The 22,953-nt window shown below is 39.8% G+C and overlaps 1 protein-coding gene across 1 annotated transcript in view; it reads right to left on the reverse strand.

Annotated features, from left to right (window-relative positions):
- MYO5A (myosin VA) overlaps positions 1-22,953 on the reverse strand; it is a 150,238-nt gene that overhangs the window by 115,372 nt on the left and 11,913 nt on the right. The window contains 2 exon segments of the mRNA XM_049769351.1: positions 37-180; positions 19,009-19,165. Of these exon segments, the coding sequence (XP_049625308.1) occupies positions 37-180; positions 19,009-19,165 (301 nt within the window).

Raw genomic sequence — 22,953 nt, forward strand, 5'->3', positions numbered from 1 at the left:
CTAACATAAGAATGTACATGTACATGCTTAACTTACCTGAAACACTACTCTGGATTTCTCTAAAAGATAAGTTCTCATATTGGCACCAATGATTCTATATCGCTTATCAAAACCAATCTCAATGTACTTCCCAAAACGGCTGCTATTATCATTTCTCGTTGTCTTGGCATTCCCAATTGACTATGAACAGGAGAAAAATGTGAGATTTTACTGCAATTGATAACATGATATTTACAGAATCGCACATAGAAACGTAAGAGAGAGCAGAAAACAACCCTTTAAAATACACTCTTTCTTTTTTTTTTATTTCACTAATATATAATGAATAAAATCTTGTAGGGTTTGAATAAACACACAGAAGACATTTACAATGTTGGATAAATTGAAGGCAGTATATAATTTGAAGTGATACATATTTAATTTCATTTGATGAAATTCATTTTCACTTTGAATTGAATTTATAATCATGTAGGAGATTTTGTAATATTTAGTAATAAGATTATTCTTTAGTATCCTTACAGTGGAATGACACTAGACTTTTTGATAAGGTTTTTTCCAGGCCATATAAGTTAGATAGCTATTCTAGGATTAATTGAATCTGCAATTTGTTGATCTCCAGTATATGAGTTTTTTCGAACAGTTATGCAACCAATCACCACTAAGCAAACTAATTATAATAATATCTCAGAAATCCTCTAACCCAGATAGCAGTTCCTATTCTCTCATCTGAAGTCTGCTGGAGTACTGCAAACACATTTCAAACCTTGGTGTTCTCTAAGAAAAATCTGAACTCTATATCTAATCTATTAAAATATTTCTGGCACCTCTTAAAATATATTCAAAGTATTGTTTTATTAAATAGACGTTTTAGGTCCTTTTTTTTTCTCATATGTTCCACAAGTAACATCTTATAAAAGTACAATTATTTGAATGCTTAAAAGATGTCTTGTTATAAGGAGGGTAACAAGACCAAACAGATATATGATCACTAATAGTAAGCTAGACAAAGAGGGGACCACCTACTCTAGCAGCCCAGGGGGGGGGGGTGGTGATGGTGAGGGATATGGTTTGCAGAAAGGGAACTGGGATGGGAGGAGGACATATTTGGTGATTGGTATTCCCCTGATTCAATGTTAATATGTACCTAAAATACTACTGAGAAAGATATGTAAGCCATTATGATCAAAAAAACTTGTGTTTTAATCAGAAATGTTCTTTGACTTACATGTATTATTATATTATATTAATTACATTATGTTATGTTACTATATTATGTTATGCTAGTTCACCTCAATATGTTAATCAATTTTGTCTCTTGAATAAATTCTTACAATATAAAAAAGATGTCTTGTTTTGTTTTGTTTTGTCTTACAGTACTCAGAGGCTATGTCTTGCCCACTGTTCTTCACTGAGTGTTCTACTCCTGGTGTTACTTGAAGACTATATATGCATGGGATTAAACATGGCACTCTTATGTGCAAAAACATATGCTATAGCTTTTATTATCTCCCTGCAGCCCAAAAGTTTTGAACATAACTTAAATTCTTATTCTACGGATAGAAGATCTGATTTGGGTATTTTTCCTGTAAAATGTAGTTGTTGCATCATTTATGTGCCCATTACATATAGAATTGCAAATAAATAGTTTGAGGATATAAATAAACCAGCAGAATTTTAACTTAACTGAGTAAGTAGCCTTTATACTATTGTCCACCTACAAACTTCTTACAATAGTCTCAAGGATGCTACGGAAAGAAAACATGTCACTATGTCTGCTAAGAAGTAAGTATGAAACTACCTGAGTCTCAATTGCAGCAACTTTCCTTGGTATAACTTACCAGGTAATGTTATCACCTTTTTTTTTTTTTTTAGAGTTTTTTTTTTTTTTAATTATGAGAACAAAGATACAAAGAAAGAGGACAAGGTAAAGTTACAGTGGAAGGACAATCACCCATAACATAATTCTCAGAAGTCCCCTTGCTGATATCTTAACTTTGAAATTTCAGCCAAAGAACATTAAAATAAATAAGACAGAATCCATGTACAATTACTTTGTCCCTCAAGTCCCCAGATTGTAACACATTATAATATTTCTTAACAGTACACAAAGCAATCTAAAGCCATAAAACTTACATAACTCCTTAAACATTACAGGCATAGTATTTTCTTACATTTCCATATACATGCATATTAGCTTACGTTAACCTCAAATTTTAAGTGAGTTATTTTTAAAGATTAGAGTCAAAGGAGCACAGTAAAAATGGCGCTAGAGTGGCAATTGTTGTTTGCATAGGCCCACCAAAATATGAGGGACATGGAAAGAAATAACCCTGGCCTAAGTACAAAGAGACCCGACCCCTAAAGTTTCCTGGCATAAGACCAAGTCTAGGCTTCAGGCAAGCTAGATCGTCCAATCCAATACATTGTCTGTAGTGCCAACACACTTTTATTTTTCACACAGTCTCTGTTGTTGGTATCATGTTTCTGTATTAAAGATCCTGGAATCTGCATATCTCACATTGAAGTCAGGATGTGGAGCATCCTCTCCTTTCACCTCACAATCAAGGGCAATGCAGGAAGCCCTGTCCTGTAAGCAGGTCGTTGTCGTTGTTAAGTCTTCTCAGTGTCAAGGGAAGTCTCTTTTGAGCAGGTCGAAGTCTGAGCAGTGTAGGTCTTCCGTGGTAGAGGATTGCTTCCAGGTGATGTTATAAACCAGCCTGGATGTTTCGTGGATGGCTTCCCTGGTTCAGGGGAGAATGGATTATGCCCTTTCTTCTGAGATCTGTGCCAGGTCGTTATGTCAATGTTCAGGGTGTAAGGTCCCTCTGCACTACAAGATTTGTGTGTTCCAATCTCTATTAAATAGGATCTTATTTGTATGTATAGTATTTTCCCATTTTAATGTGCCTATGCAAATAAGAAGCAATGCCACGTGGTGTTATTGGCGCATATGGGGGCCATAAGAACAATTCCAATGATTCCCATGACATGGTTCAATCATAAGCATTAAACTGGGGGACTCTTCCACCAAAATTCCTTGTTAAACAGCTCAAAAAGAGAAGATAAAAAGTGGTTAGAATCATCACTGTATAAGAAAAAATTTAGTAAGAATTATAGCTGTCCAAAAAAACCCACAAAATATTCTAAAGAAATACGTGTCCATTTTATGTATCTTGAAACAATTTGGGGTTGTCACACACAATGCACATCTTTGGACTGTGATTAGGATTGTACACTACTGAAGTTAAAAAGAGTAATGTAGGTTAGTGATGTTTGAGAGGGGGTTAGAGAGTTAAGGAGTAAAAAAGAGCTTTGTATGGGTGTGGGAAAGGGCAGAATACAAAATAAACATTCTGTATATGCAAAACATAACATAAGAATAAGGAATATTCTGAATACATGAAGTACAGAACCCTGCGCGTTCTGTAGTTTTTGGATGCCTAGGGAGGAATTTCTCCCCCCCTCCCCCCAGGGCCCGATTAACCAGGCGTGGCCTTAAAGACCCACCAGGTTTGGGGGGACCTTGGTCCCCTGGACTAGGTGGTCAGCCCAGGGGGCCTGTGGCTAGCTGTCCTGCCCAGAGCCCCCAACATACCAGGCAAAGACCCAGAAATCCTGGCATGCGGAGTGCTCTGAGCCCAGCTGTGCCTCTGTAGTTTTTGGATGCCTAGGGAGGAATTTCTCCCCCCCCTCCCCCCAGGGCCCAATTAACCAGGCGTGGCCTTGAAGACCCACCAGGTTTGGGGGGACCTTGGACCCCTGGACTAGGTGGTCAGCCCAGGGGGCCTGTGGCTAGCTGTCCTGCCCAGAGCCCCCAACATACCAGGCAAAGACACCCAGAAATCCTGGCATGCGGAGTGCTCTGAGCCCAGCCGAGTCTCTGTAGTTTTTGGATGCCTAGGGAGGAATTTCTCCCCCCCCTCCCCCCAGGGCCCGATTAACCAGGCGTGGCCTTGAAGACCCACCAGGTTTGGGGGGACCTTGGTCCCCTGGACTAGGTGGTCAGCCCAGGGGGCCTGTGGCTAATTTAAAATACACTCTTGATGGGGTTGAAATGGTCATACAGGGAGCCTGGGTTTGTATCCTCCAATAGTTTATAGAAAAATCTATTGCAAAACTTGGGTTAGTCACAAAAACATAACTGAAGCGCCAGTGCACAGAAACCTTCTCAGCAATGGGTCAAGGGAATTCTATGCATCCCCCTTTTACTACCTTTCCTATTACAATTATTTTACATATCACAGATAAGTGAGATGATCCTGTGTCTGTCTTTCTTCTGGCTTAATTCACTCAATATGAACTATTTCAGATCCAACCTGGTTGCATCAAATTAAATTTTTTCATTGTTTCTTGTAGCTGTATCGTATTCTGTTGTATATATGTACCACATCTTCATTATCTATTCATCTATCACTGGACATCTAAGTTAATTACATATCTTATCTATCATAATCATTATGGCAATGAATAATGGTGGTCATACATCCTGTTGAATGAATATTTTTTTTTGGTTTTTGGGCCACACCTGGTGATGCTCAGGGGTTACTCCTGGCTATGCGCTCAGAAGTTGCTCCTGGCTTGGGGGACCATATGGGACGCCGGGGGATCGAATCGCGGTCTGTCTAAGGCTAGTGCAGGCAAGGCAGGCACCTTACCTCTAGCGCCACCGCCCAGCCCCTTGAATGAATATTTTAAGGCCTAGAGCTACATACCCAAAAGTGAAATTGCTGGTTTTTATAGAGCCCAATTTTAACTTTATTGAGAATTCTCCATACCATTTTCCAAAGGGTTCATTGAACGAGGCAACATTCCCAACAGCAATGAATAAGAATTCCTTTTTCATCATATTTCTGCCATATTCCTTACTACCTTTGATAGTTTGCTATTCTCACTTGTGTGAAAAGATACCATGTCATTTTGATTTGGAGTTCCCTAATGATAAATGATGCTAAGCTCTTTTTTTTCTAGTGCATATCAGCAATATGCTTGTCTGTTCAATTGTTCTCCTCATTTTCAGATAGAATTTTTGAATTTGTTTCAATTGATCTTTGTTAGCACTTTATATATTCTGAATATTAACACCTTATTTGAAGTGCTGAATGCAAATATTTCTTCCCATTGAGTTATCTTTTAGTTTTAGTTGTATTTCTTTTGCTATGCAGAAACTCTTTAATTTGATAAAGTTCACTGGTTTATTTTTTATTTTGTTGCCTTTGCCAGTGGTATCTGATCATTGAGAATGGATTTGAGGCCCAAATCCTAGAGCATCATCCTATATTTTCCTCAATGTTCTTTTACTTTATGGTCAAATCTGTAAGTCTCTGACCTACTTTTAGTTTACTTTTGGTAAAGTATGAGAGATTAATAGAGTTTTAATTTCTTACATGTTGTTATCCATTTTTTCCAGCACCATGTATTAAAGAGGCTGTCTTTACTCCATATTAACTGTCCATATATATAGGGTATTGTCAACGGATTTTTTTTTATTCAGATACATCAATTAAAGAGCCTATCTTTATTCCAGTACCAGGCAGTGTTAATCACTATAGCTTTATAATATACCTTCAAATTAGGTAACGAGACAACTCCACATTTCTTATTTTTCAAATGCTTTGGCTATTTGTGGTCTCCTGATTCCATGTAACTTTATTACTGACTTTTCTAGGTCCTTGAAGAATGTCATCTGAATTTGTTTTTGTTTTCAGCCACACCGTTTGATACTCAGGGGTTACTCCTGGCTAAGTGCTCAGAAATTGTCCCTGGCTTGGGAGGACCATAAGGGACGCTGGGGGATCTAACTGCGGTCCTTTCTTGGCTAGCGCCTGCAAGGCAAACACCTTACCTCTAGAGCCACTTCATCGGCCCTGTCATCTGAATTTAAATGGGGACTAAATTGAATCTATATAATACTTAGGTAGGACAGTCATTTTAGCAATTAGATTCTTCCAATCCATGAGCATGCAATATTTTTCCATTTCCTATGGTCTTCTTCTATATCTTTCTTTCTTTTATTTTTTGTTTTATTTATTTATTATTTATTTATTTATTTATTTGGTTTTTGGGTCACACCTGGCAGTGCTCAGGGGTTGTCCTGGCTCCACGCTCAGAAATTGCTCCTGGCAGGCTCGGGGGACCATATGGGATGCCGGGATTTGAACCAATAACCTTTTGGATGCAAAGCAAACACCATACCTCCATGTCTCTCTGGCTCTTCTTCTATATCATTCTTAAGTTATTTAAAGTTATTATGGTATAGATCTCTCGCATCTTTTGTTAAATAAGTTGAATCCTAGATACTTGTTAGTTTGGATACTATTTAAAATGGGATAAATTACATGATCTCTTTCTCTCTGTTTCATTTTTTGATTATCAGAATGCAACTAAATTTTGTGAAATGATTTTGTAGCCAGCTACTTTGTTGTATTACTTTATAGGGGTGTGTGTGTGTGTGTGTGTGTGTGTGTGTGTGTTTAGTTTAGTTTTGTTGTGGTTCTGGTTTTTGGGTCACAACAGGCACTGTGAACTCAGGAACCACTCTGAACACAGGAATCACTCCAGGTGGGCAGGAGGACCAAATGAGAAGATACCAGTGATCAAGCTCCTTACAAGCTGTACTACTGCTCCAGCCCCATGTATGACTTTATATTTTCTAGGAACATTTTTGTGGACTCTTTAGGGTAATCTATTTATATTATCATGTCACCTGCAATAATAATTTAACTTCTTTTCCAATTTGGATTTCTTCTGTTTGCTTTTCTTGTCCAACTTCTGTAATCTGGACTTCTAATACTATATTGAATAAACATATAGATTTGTGCCTGATCTCAGAGAAAATAGTTCCAGATTTTCAATATTAAGAATGATACTGGGGGGAGTCTAGCAAGAGGGGGTTTGGCAGGCTCCCGCCATGTTGGAGGCCTTCCTAACCAGGCCTAGTGGGGGTGCGGGACTTGGGTAACCCCAGCACCCCTCTACCACCTTGCTCCAGATCTCCAGGGCTTCCCCGGGCCACATGCCTGGGCAAGCCGGTGAGTTGGGCCCCTTGGTGGAGCTCGAAGGTACCCTAGGCCTTCCCCCATTATTCATTCAGCTCCTTAGGGAGGGTTTGGGTGGGGCCCTGAACTTCTGGCCTCCCAGCTTCTTGAAGGATCTCTCCTTCTTGGGAGGCGGGAGTCTAGCAGGAAGGGGTTTGGCAGGCTCCCGCCAAACTTGAAGTCACTGGTAATCTCTGTCCAGTCTATATTTTCAAAGGCTATAGCCCCCGCGCACACAAGAAACATTAATAGTACTCACTATCATTGAATTATGTTTTTATATATGCAGAATGTCCAGTTTGTACTCTGCCCTTTTGCATACCCCTTCATAAGATCATATTTCTCTTTAACTTCCTTAACTCCTATCATCATTACTCCTCATTTACCCTTTCTAACGTAAGTACTGTAGAGTCCTAAGTCACAGATCAAAGTGGTGCCCTGGAGTTAACACCCACCCAACTATTTTAAAAGGCATAAAAAGGACACTTACGTCTGTTCATCATTTTATGGGTGTTTCTTTGATGGCTATAACTTTTGCTGAATATTTTCTTATACAGTGATGATCCCCCCCCCCATGTTTTTTATCTTCTCTTTCTGAACTGCTCAATATGAAATTTGGTGTGAAAGAATCCCTCAGTTTAATGCTTATGTTTGAACCAAGTCATGGGTATTGTTGGAAATGTTCTTACGCCCCCATATATCTGATAGCACCACGTGGCTTTATTTCTTGTTTGCTTAGGCACACTAAAATGGGAAAATACTATACATACCAATAAGTTCTTATCTAATAGAGATGGGAACACACAAATCTTGTAGTGCAATGAGACCTTACACCCTGAACATTGACATAAAGACCTGGTACAGGCCTCAGAAGAATGGGCATTCTCCATTCACCCCTGATCTAGAGAAGACATCTACAAAACATCCAAGGTTGTATATAACATCACCTGGAGGCATTCCTCTACCAGGGAAGACCCTACAGCTGCTCTGACATCGATCTACTCAAAAGAGACTTCTCTTATCACTGAGAAGACTTAACAAGAACAATGACCTGCTTACTGGACAGGGCTTGCTGTATTGCCCCTTAATGGTGAGGTTTGTCTATAACATCACCTGGAAGCAATCCTCTACCACGGAAGACCCTACCACTGCTCAGACATCGACCTGCTCAAAAGAGACTTCCTTTAACACTGAGAAGACTTAACAACAACGACCTGCTTACAGGACAGGGCTTCCTCCATTGCCCTTTCATGGTGAGGTGAAACGAGAAGAAGATGCTCCACATCATGACTTCAATGTAGGATATGCAGATTCCAGGATCTTTAATACAGAAACATGATACCAACAACAGAGACTGTGTGAAAAGTGTGCTGGCACTACAGACAATGTCTTGGATTGGACGATAACTTGCCTGAAGCCTAGAGTTGGTGTAATGCCAGGAAACTTCAGGGGTAGGATTTCTTTGTATTTAGGCCAAGGCTATTCCTTTCCATGCCTCTCATATTTTGGTGGGCCTATGCAAACAACAATTGCCACTCTAACACCGTTTTTACTGTGCTCTTTTGACTCTAATCCTTAAAATGCAACCACTTAAAATTTGAGGTTAACTTAAGCTAATATGCATGTACATGGAAATGTAAAAAATACTATGCCTCTAATGTTTAAGGAGTTACATAAGTTTTATGGCTTTATATTGCCTTGTGTGCTGTTAAGAAATATTATAATGTGCTACAATCTGGGGACTTGAGGGACAAAGTAATTGTACATGGATTCTGTTTTTTTTTTTTTTTGGGGGGGGTCACACCCGGCAGTGCTCAGGGGTTATTTCTGGCTCCAGGCTCAGAAATTGCTCCTGGCAGGCACGGGGGACCATATGGGATGCCGGGATTCGAACTGATGACCTCCTGCATGAAAGGCAAATGCCTTACCTCCATGCTATCTCTCCGGCCCCAAGGATTCTGTTTTATTTATCTTAACGTTCTTTGGCTGAAAGTTCAAAGTTAAGATATCAGCAAGGGGACTTCTTCTGAGAATTATGTTATGGCTGATTGTCCTTCCACTGTAACTTTACCTTGTCCTCTTTCTTTGCATCTTTTGTTCTCATAATTCAAAATAAAAAAATTAAAAAAAAAAGAATGATACTGGGGGGAAGGGGGGGACTGATGGCGCAGTGGTAGGGCATTTGCCTTGCACATGACTAACCTAGAACGGACCTTAGTTTGATCCCCTGGCATCCCATATGGTCCTCAAAGCCAGCAGCGATTTCTGAGCATATAGTGTCACTCAGTATAACCCCAAAACAAAAATAAATAAATAAATAAATAAAAATAAAAAGAATGATACTGGGGGCAGGAGCGATGTGGCCAATGCTGGATGAACCTGGCTTGATCCCTGGCATCCCATATGGTCCCCTAGACAGGAGTGATTTCTATACACACAACCAGGAGTAACCCCTGAACTCACTGGGTGTGGCCCAAAAACAAAAACAAACAAACAAAAAAAGTTATACTGGTGGTCGGCATAATTGTATAGCAACAGGGCATTTGACAGACCCAGGTTGGATCCCTGGCATGCCATATGGTCCCCCAAGCCTGCCAGGAGCGATTTCTGAGTGAAGAGCCAAGAGTAACCCCTGAGCACCACTGGATGTGGATAAATAAATAAATAAATAAATAAATAAATAAATAAATAAATAAATAAATAAAAAGAATGATACTGGCTATGGGTTTACTATCTTTTGTGTGTGTGTGTGTGTGTGTGGTTTTTGGGTCACACCCGGCAGTGCTCAGGGGTTTTTCCTGGCTCCGTGCTCAGAAATTGCTCCTGGCAGGCTCGGGGGACCATATGGGACACCGGGATTCGAACCGATGACCTTCTGCATGAAAGGTAAGCACCTTACCTCCAGGCTATCTCTCTGGCCCCGGGTTTGTTACTATCTTGAGAAAAGTTCTCTTCACCCCTATTTTCTTGATGTTGTATTTTTTAATAATAAATGGATGGGGCCCAGAGAGATAGCACAGCGACGTTTGCCTTGCAAGCAGCCGATCCAGGACCAAAGGTGGTTGGTTCGAATCCCAGTGTCCCATATGGTCCCCCATGCCTGCCAAGAGCTATTTCTGAGCAGACAGCCAGGAGTAACCCCTGAGCACCGCCGGGTGTGACCCCCCCCCGAAAAAAAAACCCCCCAAAAAATAATAATAATAAATGGATGTTGGATCTTGTCAAAGCTTTCTCTACATTGACTGATATGATCCCTTTTTATTAATATGGTATATTATATTAATTGATTTGTACATGTTAAATCAGCCTTGCATCTCTGGGATGAATTCTACTTGTTTGGAGTGTATGATTTTTGTGATATTGTTGAATTTGGTTAACTAAGATTTTTGTTAAAAGATTGATGCATCAAATTCATCAGCGATTGCTTTGAAATTTTCTTTTCTGAAAATGTCTCTGTCTGCTTTAGGTATTAGTATAATGTTACCTGGAAAAAATAATATTATTAAAATAACACGGGGCTGAAGTTATAGGGCGTTTGCTTTGCATGCCACTGATCCAAGACGTACCTTGGTTCCATCCCCAGCTTCCCATATAATCCCCCAAGCCAGAGTGATTTCTGAACACATAGCCAGGAGTCACCCCTGAGCATCACTGGGTGGGGCCCAACCCCCCTTCAAAGAAAATAACTCATAACATCTAAAATAAAAAATTGTCTCTGACTCAGTGAAATGAAAAAAAAAAAACCTAGAAAAAAATCCCAAGCACATCAATATTATCTAAGTTGCTTAATGAATATTTCAAAGCAACAACTGTAATAATGATAATTAAACGAGCCTGGAGGTCCTGTCAGCATGGCGTTTGGCAGCCCTCCACCATGCCAAAGGCCTCTGTAACCAGGCCTAGGAAGGGATGCGGGACATAGGTCACCCCAGCACCTCTCTACCTCCTTCCTCCGGTACTCTAGGGCTTTGCCTGGCTACATGGCTGGGCAAGCCGCAAGGTGGGTCCCTTGGAGGAGTTTATTGGTTTTCCTAGGCTTTCCCCATTTTCCTCCCAGTTCCAAAGGGAGGGTCTGGGGTGGGGGCTCTGACCTTCTGGCCTTCTGGCTCCGTAAGGATCTCTTTCCTTCCTGGGAACCGAGCTGGGAGGTCCTGCCAGCATGGCGTTTGGCAGCCCTCTCCGCCATGCCAAAGGCCTCTGTAACCAGACCTAGGAAGGGGTGCGGGACATGGGTCAGCCCAGCACCTCTCTAGCTCCTTCCTCGGGTACTCCAGGGCTTTGCCTGGCCACATGGCTGGGCAAGCCAGCGAGGTGGGAATAGCAGCACAATAGATTCTGGCCTTAGGACTTACCAGGGTATTTTTCTTATTAAACCTGACCATTGTGAAACATTGTCCATTGTGGAACATTATGAGAAATATATGGATATCATTGTTTTTCATCTGCTTGTCATTATCTGAAAGCCGTCCAGGCACTCGTTTTATTCCTTTACTCCCTCACTCCCATCTCTTGTTACCCCACATTTAACCATTTTTCTGTACTAAGGATTTTTGTTTTGGCCAAGGTGGATTACATATCTTTCACAGTAATTTTTTTGGTGGAGTGTGAAGCTTCAGCAGGCAATGCGTCACAGCAAGGTTCCATGCTGTAGGCTTTTTGGCCAAGATAAGGTGAAGATGCAGCCTCAGCTGCCCCCCACAGCCTTCTCTCTCCTTCCTCCCCGTCTCCAGGGTTATTCCTGGACAAATGCTTAGGGTCCCAGCAAGTGGGTTCCAGTGAGGTATAATTTAAAAGAGACCCCAGGCTTCCTTGTTCCAGCAATTAGGAAGCAAACGCCTCTCGGGGAGTCAGAAGCTTCAGCAGGCAACAAGGAGAGGACATGGCTCCATGCTCTCTTCAATTGTCCAAATCACAGACCAAAGTGGTGTCTCGGAAACACCCCCCTCCCTCTTGACTATTTTTAAAACATAAAAGGGTCATGTGTATCTCCTTTGTATATCTCAGAAGTATTCCCTTAACATCTTTCATAATAAATAAGCTAGTAAATAAATTTAAAAAAACTCAAACCAAGAATACATTATCCTGATAGGTAATAAGTCAGATTAAAAGGTATAAGTGAAAAAATCTTTTTTGTTTTTTGGGCCCCACACAGAGGCCTCAAGGGTTATTCCTGACTCTGTTCAGAAATTACTAATGGGAATCTTGGAGGACCTTATGAAATGCTGAGGATTGAACTCGGGTCAGCAACATGCAAGGCAAATAACCCACTGTGTTATTACTCAGCCCTAAATGAAAATACTTAAGACAAACAGTAGTTAAAAGAACTAAAGGTCACAAAGAGAAATATCACTTGGTTAAAAATAATCCAACTCAGGCCTGCAGTAAGCAAAATATTATATTAAAAATGTATAAAGGAAGATGGCAGGGTAAGGAGCCTGGTGATCAGAACCAAGAAACAATGAAACAGGAACAACATAAATAGCTTTCTGTTCTGCAAGCAGCTTGGTGGTGAAAGGAAAAATATTAAAATTCCAAAGTGGACTCCAGAGAATTTTGTTTTGGAACAATAATGACGGAAGTACCAATAATGGTCACTGGTGTCTTAGGAAAGGGAAGGAGACACAAAGAAGCGAGGAGCCTGCCATGCCAGCTGGCAGCAGGAGCCCAGGGTAAGAGCTAACTGTAGAAGTTCACAGAGGGAGTTGGAAGCAAATGCCACAATGAAGGCTAAGAAAGAGCAGTGGAAGGGTGGGTCTTGGCTACTCCCATGGCTTTCAGCACAAAGGAAGAATGATCTTGTGGCTAGAAACATTCTTGGAAGTACTGAAGTACTGAAGACTGCTAACACTAGGTAAAGCCAGGAAACCAAATAAAAGCATTTTCCCATGTCAGAAACATTAAGCACAGGAAAAAAAATTACAGGTTCTCTAACTCTGATAAACTAAACCCAGGGACTGAAGCCAAAGGACCAGGTGATGATAGGAAAACATACAATCAAAATGTCAACACAGCCACATAGAAGCCCACAAACTCAATGACTGCAGAAATAAGTCTGGAAAGACTCTAACAGTATCAGTTTTATAGAATCTCAGGTGAGAACTTCAAAGATACTATAATGGAGAAGTTTGATGAGTGCTAACAAATGCTGGTACAGTTAATAAAGCAAAAGAAAGTAAACAAGTCACATGCTTAAGAAAAACTGATAAAGAAACCTTGGCATATACAGAGAGAGAGAGAGAGAGAGAGAGAGAGAGAGAGAGAGAGAGAGAGAGAGAGGGAGGGAGGGAGGGAGAGAGAGAATACCATTTAGCTATAAGAAAAGACGAAATCATGCAGTTTACTGTTATGTTGATGGATCTGGAGTGTATGCTGAGTGAAGTTAGTCAAAAGAAGAGGAAGAGATGCAGAATGACCTCTTTCTTATGTGAGATATAAAGAGGCATAGCAATGAAATAGCAAAGACCCAAAAGCAACAGAAACAGAGAACTGGTCTTTAGCAGAAAGTTTACCAAAGCAGGGGAGATGGGAAGTGAGAAATGGATAGGGGAATGATGAAAGACATTGGAACAATGGTGGAGAAAAGCTGGCACTGTGATGGAGGGATGTAGTTTATACATGAAATCCTATCATTCATAGTATTATAAATAATGCTGTCTAAAGGCCTGAGCAATGACAGTACAATGGGTAGGATGTTTGGAATGCTTGCAGGTGATTCAGGCTGGATCCCTGGTATTCTGTATGTCCCCTAGCCTGCCAAGATTGGTTCCTGGGTGCAAAAGCAAGCACCCACAGGTGGTATAATTGTTAGAACACTGAACAACAGAAATGACTGTATTATGAGCAACTCTGTAAATGACAATGTTTAAAATGTTTAAATGTTAAATGTTTAAAATGTACTTATTAAAAAACAAAAAATATCCAAAAGAAGTGTTTCTGATCTATATAAATATTATTCCTTGTATATTACCCATATCATACCTTCTGTAAATAAATTACAAGGAAAGAAATTATGAGTACTTAACTTTATTATTGATTTCAGTGAAATGTTGAATAAGTTACTTTTCTTTACTAAATGGAATTTTTTTTTAAAAAATCTTCAACAGGGCCCGGAGAGATAGCACAGCAGTGTTTGCCTTGCAAGCAGCCGATCCAGGACCTAAGGTGGTTGGTTCGAATCCCGGTGTCCCATATGGTCCCCTGTGCCTGCCAGGAGCCATTTCTGAGCAGACAGCCAGGAGTAACCCCTGAGCACTGCCGGGTGTGGCCCAAAAACAAAAACAAAAACAAAAAAACTTCAACTAAGGTTACTGAAGGTCATTTGGAACTGGAGCGGTGGCGCAGTAGTGTTTGCTTTGCCACAGCTGACCCAGGAAGAATGGCGTCCCATATGGTCCCCCAAGCCAGGAGTGATTTCTAAGTGCATAGCCAGGAGTAACCCCTGAGCATCACTGGATATGACCCAAAAACCCAACCCTCCCCACAAAAAAAAGCAAACTATTAAGACCCACTGTGTCTCAAGAACCTACCCTGACCCCATTTTAGGATAATTAGGTTTCAGACATTCATTTACCAGTGTCCAATTTCCTTCACCGAATCCCCCTTCCATTTGCCTCCCACTCATATATGTGTCTGTATACATGCACACACACATATATATATGTATATATATATATATATATATATAGTACTGTGGTTTTTATACTATGATTTGCAGTACTACTTCTGATAGAGCTTATACATCACACTTTACCACCTTTAAACTACCTACTATCTCCTTCAACTGAACACATCCTTCCATGATAGTCACTGCCCCCTCTCTATTCTATTATCTCCAGTCTACTCAAGTGGCATTTTTCCTACCGCTACATGAAGGGATTTGGCTAGTATAAGGAAGAGGGAGAGAAACAGTATGATCTCTCTCTCATATGTGGGCTATAGAGAAACATAACAAATGCCTCCAAAACAGTTGAAATAAAGAACATGAGATTGATATTCAGTAGGAAATTGGTATTCAGTTCTAACAGATTACTAGAAATCCAGATATATCACAGGCATTCTGATGCTGCAGACACAAAGTCTTCAGACAGAATTAAAGTTACACATTTTCCTAGGCCATATTTTACCTATGTGTTTCTTCATATAACTATAAATCCTTTGTTTGCCATTCTTTGTTTTGTTGTTGTTTGTTTGTTTTTTTGGTTTTTGGGTCACACCCAGCAGCGCTCAGGGGTTACTCCTGGCTCCACGCTCAGAAATCGCTCCTGGCAGGCTCGGGGGACCATATGGGATGACGAGATTCGAACGACCATCCTTCTGCATGCAAGGCAAACGCCTTACCTTCATGCTATATCTCCGGCCCCTGTTTGCCATTCTTAAGTCTTAGAATCCATTTTAATATTTCAAACTGATTAGCTCTTTTTTACCCAATTTTTATTAATCCAAGTTATTGCCGAGAAACCAAACAATAATATAAAAGAAAATAACAAAGAATAACTGACCGCTTTATCTTTTTCCTTTATTCTAGCAAAATAGTAAAGTCCTTATGGCTGCATATTAAAAAGTAATGTCAATTCCATTTTTTTTTTTTTAGTTTTTGGTCCCACCCAGCAGTGCTCAGAAGTTACTCTGGCTCTGCACTCAGAAATAACTCATTAGGGGCTAGAGCAACAGCATAGCGGTAGGGCGTTTGACTTGCATGTGGCCAATCCAGGACGAACCTTGGTTCGATCCCCAGCATCCCATATGATCCCCCAAGCCAGGAGCGATTTCTGAGTAAATACCCATGAGCGCCATTGGATGTGGCCCAAAAAGCAAAAAGAAAAAAAGAAAAGAAAAGAAATAGCTCCTGACAGCCTCGAGGGACCATATGGGATGCCAGGATGGAACCTGGTGGCCATACTGGTCATCTGTTTGCAAAACAAATGCCTTACCACTGTGCTATCACTCAGGCCCCTAATACCAATTCTTTTTTGTTTGTTTGTTTGTTTTTGTTTTTTTGGGCCACACCCATTTGATACTCAGGGGTTACTCCTGGCTACGCGCTCAGAAATTGCCCCTGGCTTGGAGGGAGCATATGAGACACCGGGGATCGAACCACGGTCCTTCCTTGGCTAGCGCTTGCAAGGCAGACACCTTACCTCTAGCACCACCTCGCCGGCCCCAATACCAAATTCTTAACATCACTCCTAACATAACTCAAATATGTACTTCAGAATAACTAATGTCACTATAGTGTGTTTTTTTTTTTTATTTTTAGTTCAGGAAAAGAACCCATGCAGTAGATTTGTTTTTGTTTTGAGGCCACACCTGACAATGCTCAAGGATTAATCCTAGCTCTGCACTCAAAAATCATTTCTGGCAGTGTTCAATGTGCTGGGAATTGAACAGGGATCAGCCATATAGAAGGTAAGTACCTTACTTACTATACTATCTCTCTCACAACCATGTACTGATTATTTAAGATAATATACCAAGTTAGTTTAACCTGATTTATTCTAGAAGATTCATTCCAGACTTGTAGTATTAGAATAAGTATTAGTATTAGTATTATTATATGGCTAGGAGAGATACCATTACAAATAAAACTTAAAATCATTATAACACTAGGGATCATCTAGTTTTGAATTATTGACAAGTAATAAAAATTTGCTATTGTGACCAAAACTTGCCAAAATAGACAATTTGTTGTTTTCTGACCCCAAAACAAAAACTAAATCTCCTCAAATGTAATACCACTAGCATGCAACAATATTTAATTATAATTTAAATACTGGCTAAAAGTCTTTATTCCCTTGGCATGAGCATCTATTTTCTACTCTCTATTCCACTTCAAATTTTTTTTCTTTTTTTTTTTACACAGTGTGCTCAGAAGGGAAACTTCTTCAACATATCTTCCAGAGTGTAACTTGTCCTTTCCCCTCCATAAATGCAAGTCCTGTCGCTCTAGGGGGAAGTCCAACGGGTAAAGGGTCAAAGAATTCTGTTTTCAAGTATCACACACAACACTGCAAACCAAGCACAATTACCTCTGAACTGATTATAGCAAAAACCAGTTTGTACCACAAGTACATGAGGCCAGTTCTAACTTCCATCTGTGTTTGGGTGACAAGTAAAGCTTGACAAAAGAAAAATAAAAAGTAATAAAATATGCTGATTTGAATGTTTAAGAAGAAAAATTTGTTTCTGCATATACAAACAAATATTCCCAATTAACAATACTTATTCCATGTAATAGGACTGGTTATAAAATGTAAATTTTCTAAAATTACATTTATAAACAAATGGTTATCTAGTTGGAAATCCTAAAATACTTATATTCTCACAGAAAAAGGTCCGTTTTCTTGAATGTAAGCATATAAATGTAACTTTGAAAGAATAACTTTTCATAATTCTTCCTTTCTCAAGAACATTTTTTGGTTTTTGGGTCACACCCGGCAGCGCTCAGGGGTTACTCCTGGCTCTATGCTCAGAAATCACTCCTGGCAGGCTCGGGGGACCATATGGGTGCCAGGATTCGAACCGATGACCTTCTGCATGAAAGGCAAACGAATTACCTCCATCTGTCTCTCCGGCCCCTTCTTAAGAACTTTTACTTACTCAATATTTTTGTTATTTTCTTTTTTTATGTATTTTTTTGGGGGGACGCACACTTGGAAATATTCAGGGGATACTCTTGGCTCTATGCTCAGAAGTTATTCCTGGTAGGCTTTGGAGAGCATATGGGGTGGTGGGGACTGAATCAAGGTTGGATGCTTGTAAGACAAAGGTTTTGTGGCTGTACTATTGTTCCAGATCCTGAATTTTGTTTTCTGACTAACTTATAGCAGTGCAATATGATTGATAGAAACAAAAAGAAAAATGTTAGAAAGATCATGATTTAGGGGCCAGAGAGCTAGCACAGTGGTGGGGCATCTGCCTTGCATGTAGCCGACCTGGGAGGGACCCGGTTCAATTCCTGGCATCCCATGTGAGGTCCCGGCCTACCAGGAGTGATTTCTGAGTGTAGAGCCCGGAGTAACTCCTGAGCACCACCAGGTGTGGCCCAGAAACCAATCAATCAATCAAGTTAAAAAAAAAGATCACATGATTTAAATTTATAGTTCAAACTCACCCAAACCAAAAGCTTACATAAAAAATGTAGACAAATAAATCATTCTTGTCTGAGCAAAGAAATTACTATATTTGAAAAGCATTTTAAATAAAAATTCAGGATTGGAGGCATATAGCAATTGGTAGCATATGAAAGAAGAAATAGATGCAAATTTTCTTAAACAATGAAGTACCACTGCCGGTTGTACAGTAGTTAGATAAGAAACTGAACACAATTCAATTAAAAAATAATAAAGGGCAGGATTAAGGGGGTCAAAGAGATAGGACAAATGGTAAGCACATGCCTAACATGCCTAATAATAATCTAATCCTAGATACCATATGGGACCCTGAGCACCACCAGCATAAGCACTGAACAACCAGGCCATCAATCAATACAGGTTCAATCACTGTCAGGAGTGGTTCTAGGATTACCCAGTACTAGTGAGTATAGACTCTCTTTTTTTTTCTTTTGGTTTTCAGCCCACAACCAGTGGCACTTGGGGGTTTATTCCTGGCTCAGCACTCAGCAATCACTCCTGGCAGGCTTGGAGGACCATGTGGGATGCCGAGGATCAAACCTGGTCAGCCACGTACAAGACGAATGCTCTACCCTCTGTGCTATCATCCTGGCCCTACAATTTTTAAAGATTTCAGGAATAAGAAATGAAGTATATTCCTCTACACGTGAACTTTATTCAAAATATCTAACTTACTAAATTTCTAATTTTCATGTCTTTTATTAATATGGGAAAAAGGATTTGCATACTGTTAGAGAACAGGAAACTCCAAAGTAATGTGTGTGTATCAACTTTTTAAAGCATATTCCTAAAAAAAGAGGAACTATGATTTGCCAGTAACAAGGTCAAGAATGGTGCTCTCTTACCTCCATAATGGGGTTGGAGGCCAGGACTTTTTCTTCAACATTGGCTTCACTGGCAGAACCACTTACAGTTGCAAAATATCGCATGGCATACTTAGCTGAGACCGTTTTTCCTGCCCCAGACTCTCCACTTACAATGATGGACTGATTTCGTTCATCTCTGCAAATTAAAGAAGAGGAAATGATAACGCTGCCCATTTCAAAACATTACTAACATTACTCTCTGTGTTTTCATACATACGTCAATATAAGAAACATACCTGTTTAAATTAAGAACAGAAAATATAAAAAAACATAAAACATAAATCATTGTAAAATAACTCTCTAAAAAGATTTTTCAGTTGTATGTGGCTATCAGAAGAGATGCAGAGGGTGGGGCAGATGACTCAAAGGACTGAAAGGCATGCTTGGCAAAAGCTGCAAACCTAATCCCCGGCACTACGTGGCCCCCACCACTGCAGGAAGATTTCTTGAGCATTAAGCCAAATAGGGCCTCCTGCATACCGAGTGTATCCTAAAATCCAAAACAGAAAAGGACAGACAGAAAGTCAGAAACGATACACTGAAAAGAATAGCAAAGAGCAGAGACAAGCAAAGGCCAATAGAAACACAAAAGGAAAAAAAGGATAATAGAGAGACAAAGTAAAAATCTAGAAGAGTATATTTTGGCATGATATCTGTTCAGTAACGATATTGTAGACTACACTATCTAAAAGGGAAAGAGAGGGAGGGACAGAAGGAGAGATGAGGGAAAGAGAAATGTGCTCTGGTAGAGGATGTTGCACACTGTATAACTGAAACTGAATCATGAACAACTTTGTAACTATGGACAAAACCAACTGCATTATGTTTGTTTGTTTTTGGTTTTTGGGCCACAGCCGGAGGCACTCAGGGGTTACACCTGACTCTGTCTCAGAAATCAATCCTGGCAAGCTCAGGGGACCATCCTAGGTTGGCTACGTGCAAGGCAAACACCCTACCACTGTGCTATCTCTCCAGCCCCACAACTGTATTATGAATAACCTTGTAAACTATGTTTAAATAATTTTCAAAAACTGACCACCCATGGCTGACCACTAAGCCTCTCCTCCTGATCATTGTTGTGTCGCTTTTGTTCTGTTGAACATTTTAAACAATAATTATTTATTATAGTTAAGATAATATGATCACAATAGATCTGCCTTCTTAATGCTTACTGTATTGCTATACAAAGTTCAAGACAAGCGTTCAAGATTCTTCCCAACTGACCTTATATTTGCTCAACTATGTATCCTCATGTCTCATACTTCCCCACAATGCTTGGATTCCATAATCTAGGTCAGAGATTTGTCATCATTTGATAACACCTATTCCCTTATCTTGTTTTTTTATACATCACAAATAGGTGAGATCCTGTGGTATTTCCTCCCTCCGGTTTATTTTGCCTCTAGTTCTATTCATGATGCAGCAAACTCTAAGATTTTTTTCTTTTCTGACAAGTGCATAGTATTTCATTGTGTATATATACCAAAATCTCTTTTCTTAAATTAATATTTTTATTTAAACACCTTGATTACAAATATGGTTGTAGTTGTGTTTCAGTCATGTAGAGAACACCCCCTCCCCTTCACCAGTGCAACATTCCCACCACCAATGTCCCAAATTTCCCTCCTCCCTACCCTTAACCCCTGCCTGTACTCAAGACAGGCTTTCTACTTCCCTCATTCATTCGTCTTATGATAGTTCTCAGTGTAGTTATTTCTCTAACTGCACTCATCATTCTGTGGTGAGCTTCATGTCATGAGCTGGACCTTCCAGCCCTCCTCTTTTGTCTCTGAGAATTATTGCAAAAATGTCTTTCATTTTTCTTAAAACCCATAGATGAGTGAGACTATTCTGCTTCTATCTCTCTCTCTCTGTCTTATTTCACTCAGCATGATAGATTCCATGCACATCCATGTATAGGATAATTTCATGACTTCATCTTTCCTGACAGCTGCATAATATTCCATTGTGTATATGTACCACAGTTTCTTTAGCCATTCATCTCTTGAAGGGCATCTTGGTTGTTTCCAGAGTCTGACTATGATAAATAACGCTGCAGTAAATATAGGTGTGAGGAAGGCATTTTTGTATTGTATTTTTGTGTACCCAGAGTATAGGAGTGGAATAGCTGGATTGTATAGGAGCTCAATTTCCATTTTTTGGAGAAATCTCCATATAGCTTTCCATAAAGGTTGGACTAGACGGCATTCCCACCAGCAGTGAATAGAATTCCTTTCTCTCCACATCCCCACCAGCACTGCTTGTTTTGGTTCTTTGTGATGTGTGCCAATCTCTATGGCGTGAGATGGTACCTCATAGCTGTTTTGATCTGCATCTCCCTGATGATTAGTGATGTGGAGCAGTTTTTTCATTTGCCTTTTGGCCATTTGTATTTCTTCTTTGGCAAAGTGTTCATTTCTTCTCTCCATTTTTTGATGGGTTTAAAAGTTTATTTTTCTTGTAATGTTCTGTCAGTGCCCTGTATATTTTGGATATTAGCCCCTTATCTGATAGATATTGGGTGAATAGTTTCTCCCACTCAGTGGGTGGCTCTATTTCCTGAGCACTATTTCCTTTAAGGTGCAGAAGCTTCTCAACTTAATATATTCCCATCTGTTTATCTCTGCTTCCACTTGTTTGGAGAGTGCAGTTTCCTCCTTGAAGATGTCTTTAGTCTCAATGTCATGGAGTGTTTTACCTACGTGTTTTTCTATATATCTTATGATATCAGGTCTGATATCAAGGTCTTTAATCCATTTGAATTTTACCTTCATACATGATGTTAGCTGGGGGTCTAAATTCGCTTTTAGGCAAGTGTCTAATCAGTTTTGTCAACACCAATTATTGAAGAGGCTTTCCTTGTTCCATTTAGGATTTCTAGCTCCTTTATCAAAAATTAGGTGATTGTATGTATAGGGAACATTCTCTGAGTACTCAAGTCTATTCCACTGATCTGAGTGTCTGTCTTTATTCCAATACCATGCTAGTTTGATAACTATTGCTTTGTAATACAGTTTAAAGTTGGGGAAAGTAATGCCTCCCATATTCCTTTTCCCAAGGATTGCTTTAGCTATTCGAGGGTGTTTATTGTCCCAAAATGTTCCAATATTGTTTCAAAGTGTTTGATCCACTTCTTTGAAGAATGTCATGGGTATCTTTAGAGGGATCGCATTAAATCTGTACAAGGCTTTGGAGAGTATTGCCATTCTGAAGATGTTAATCCTGCCAATCCATGAGCAGGGTATGTGTTTCCATTTCCGCATGTCCTCTCTTATTTCTTGGAGCAACATCTTTGGTCAAGTTGACTCCAAGATATTTGAGTTTGTGTGACACTAATGCAAATGGGGTTGTTTTCCTTTTTTTGTTTTGGTTTTTGGTTTTTGGGCCACACCCGGCGTTGCTCAGGGGTTACTCCTCGCTGTCTACTCAGAAATAGCTCCTGGCAGGCACGGGGGACCATATGGGACACCGGGATTCAAACCAACCACCTTTGGTCCTGGATCGGCTGCTTGCAAGGCAAATGCAACTGTGCTATCTCTCCAGGCCCTGGGGTTGTTTTCTTAATGACCATTTCTTCTCTATCATTATTGATATACCAAAATCTCTTAATCCATTCATCTGGTTGTCAGACATTTAGATGGCTATTTTATTAAGTATTACAATGAATACAGTTATATTTATATATAATTTGATTAATTATTTTATGTTTGGGGTAAATGACAAAAAGTGAAATTGTAAATTATATGGGAGTTCTTTTCTTACTTTTTTTTGGGGGGGTATTCCATAGAGGCTGAACTAGGTGACATTCCCACCAACATTGAAATAGGATTTTTAAAAATTATTTAAGCACAATGGTGAAAAAAAATATGTAATTGGGTTTCAGCCTTGAAATGCACACCACCCATCACCAGTGCAAATTTCCTG

This window comes from Suncus etruscus, chromosome 2, assembly GCF_024139225.1.
Source record: "Suncus etruscus isolate mSunEtr1 chromosome 2, mSunEtr1.pri.cur, whole genome shotgun sequence".
Taxonomy (NCBI): domain Eukaryota; kingdom Metazoa; phylum Chordata; class Mammalia; order Eulipotyphla; family Soricidae; genus Suncus; species Suncus etruscus.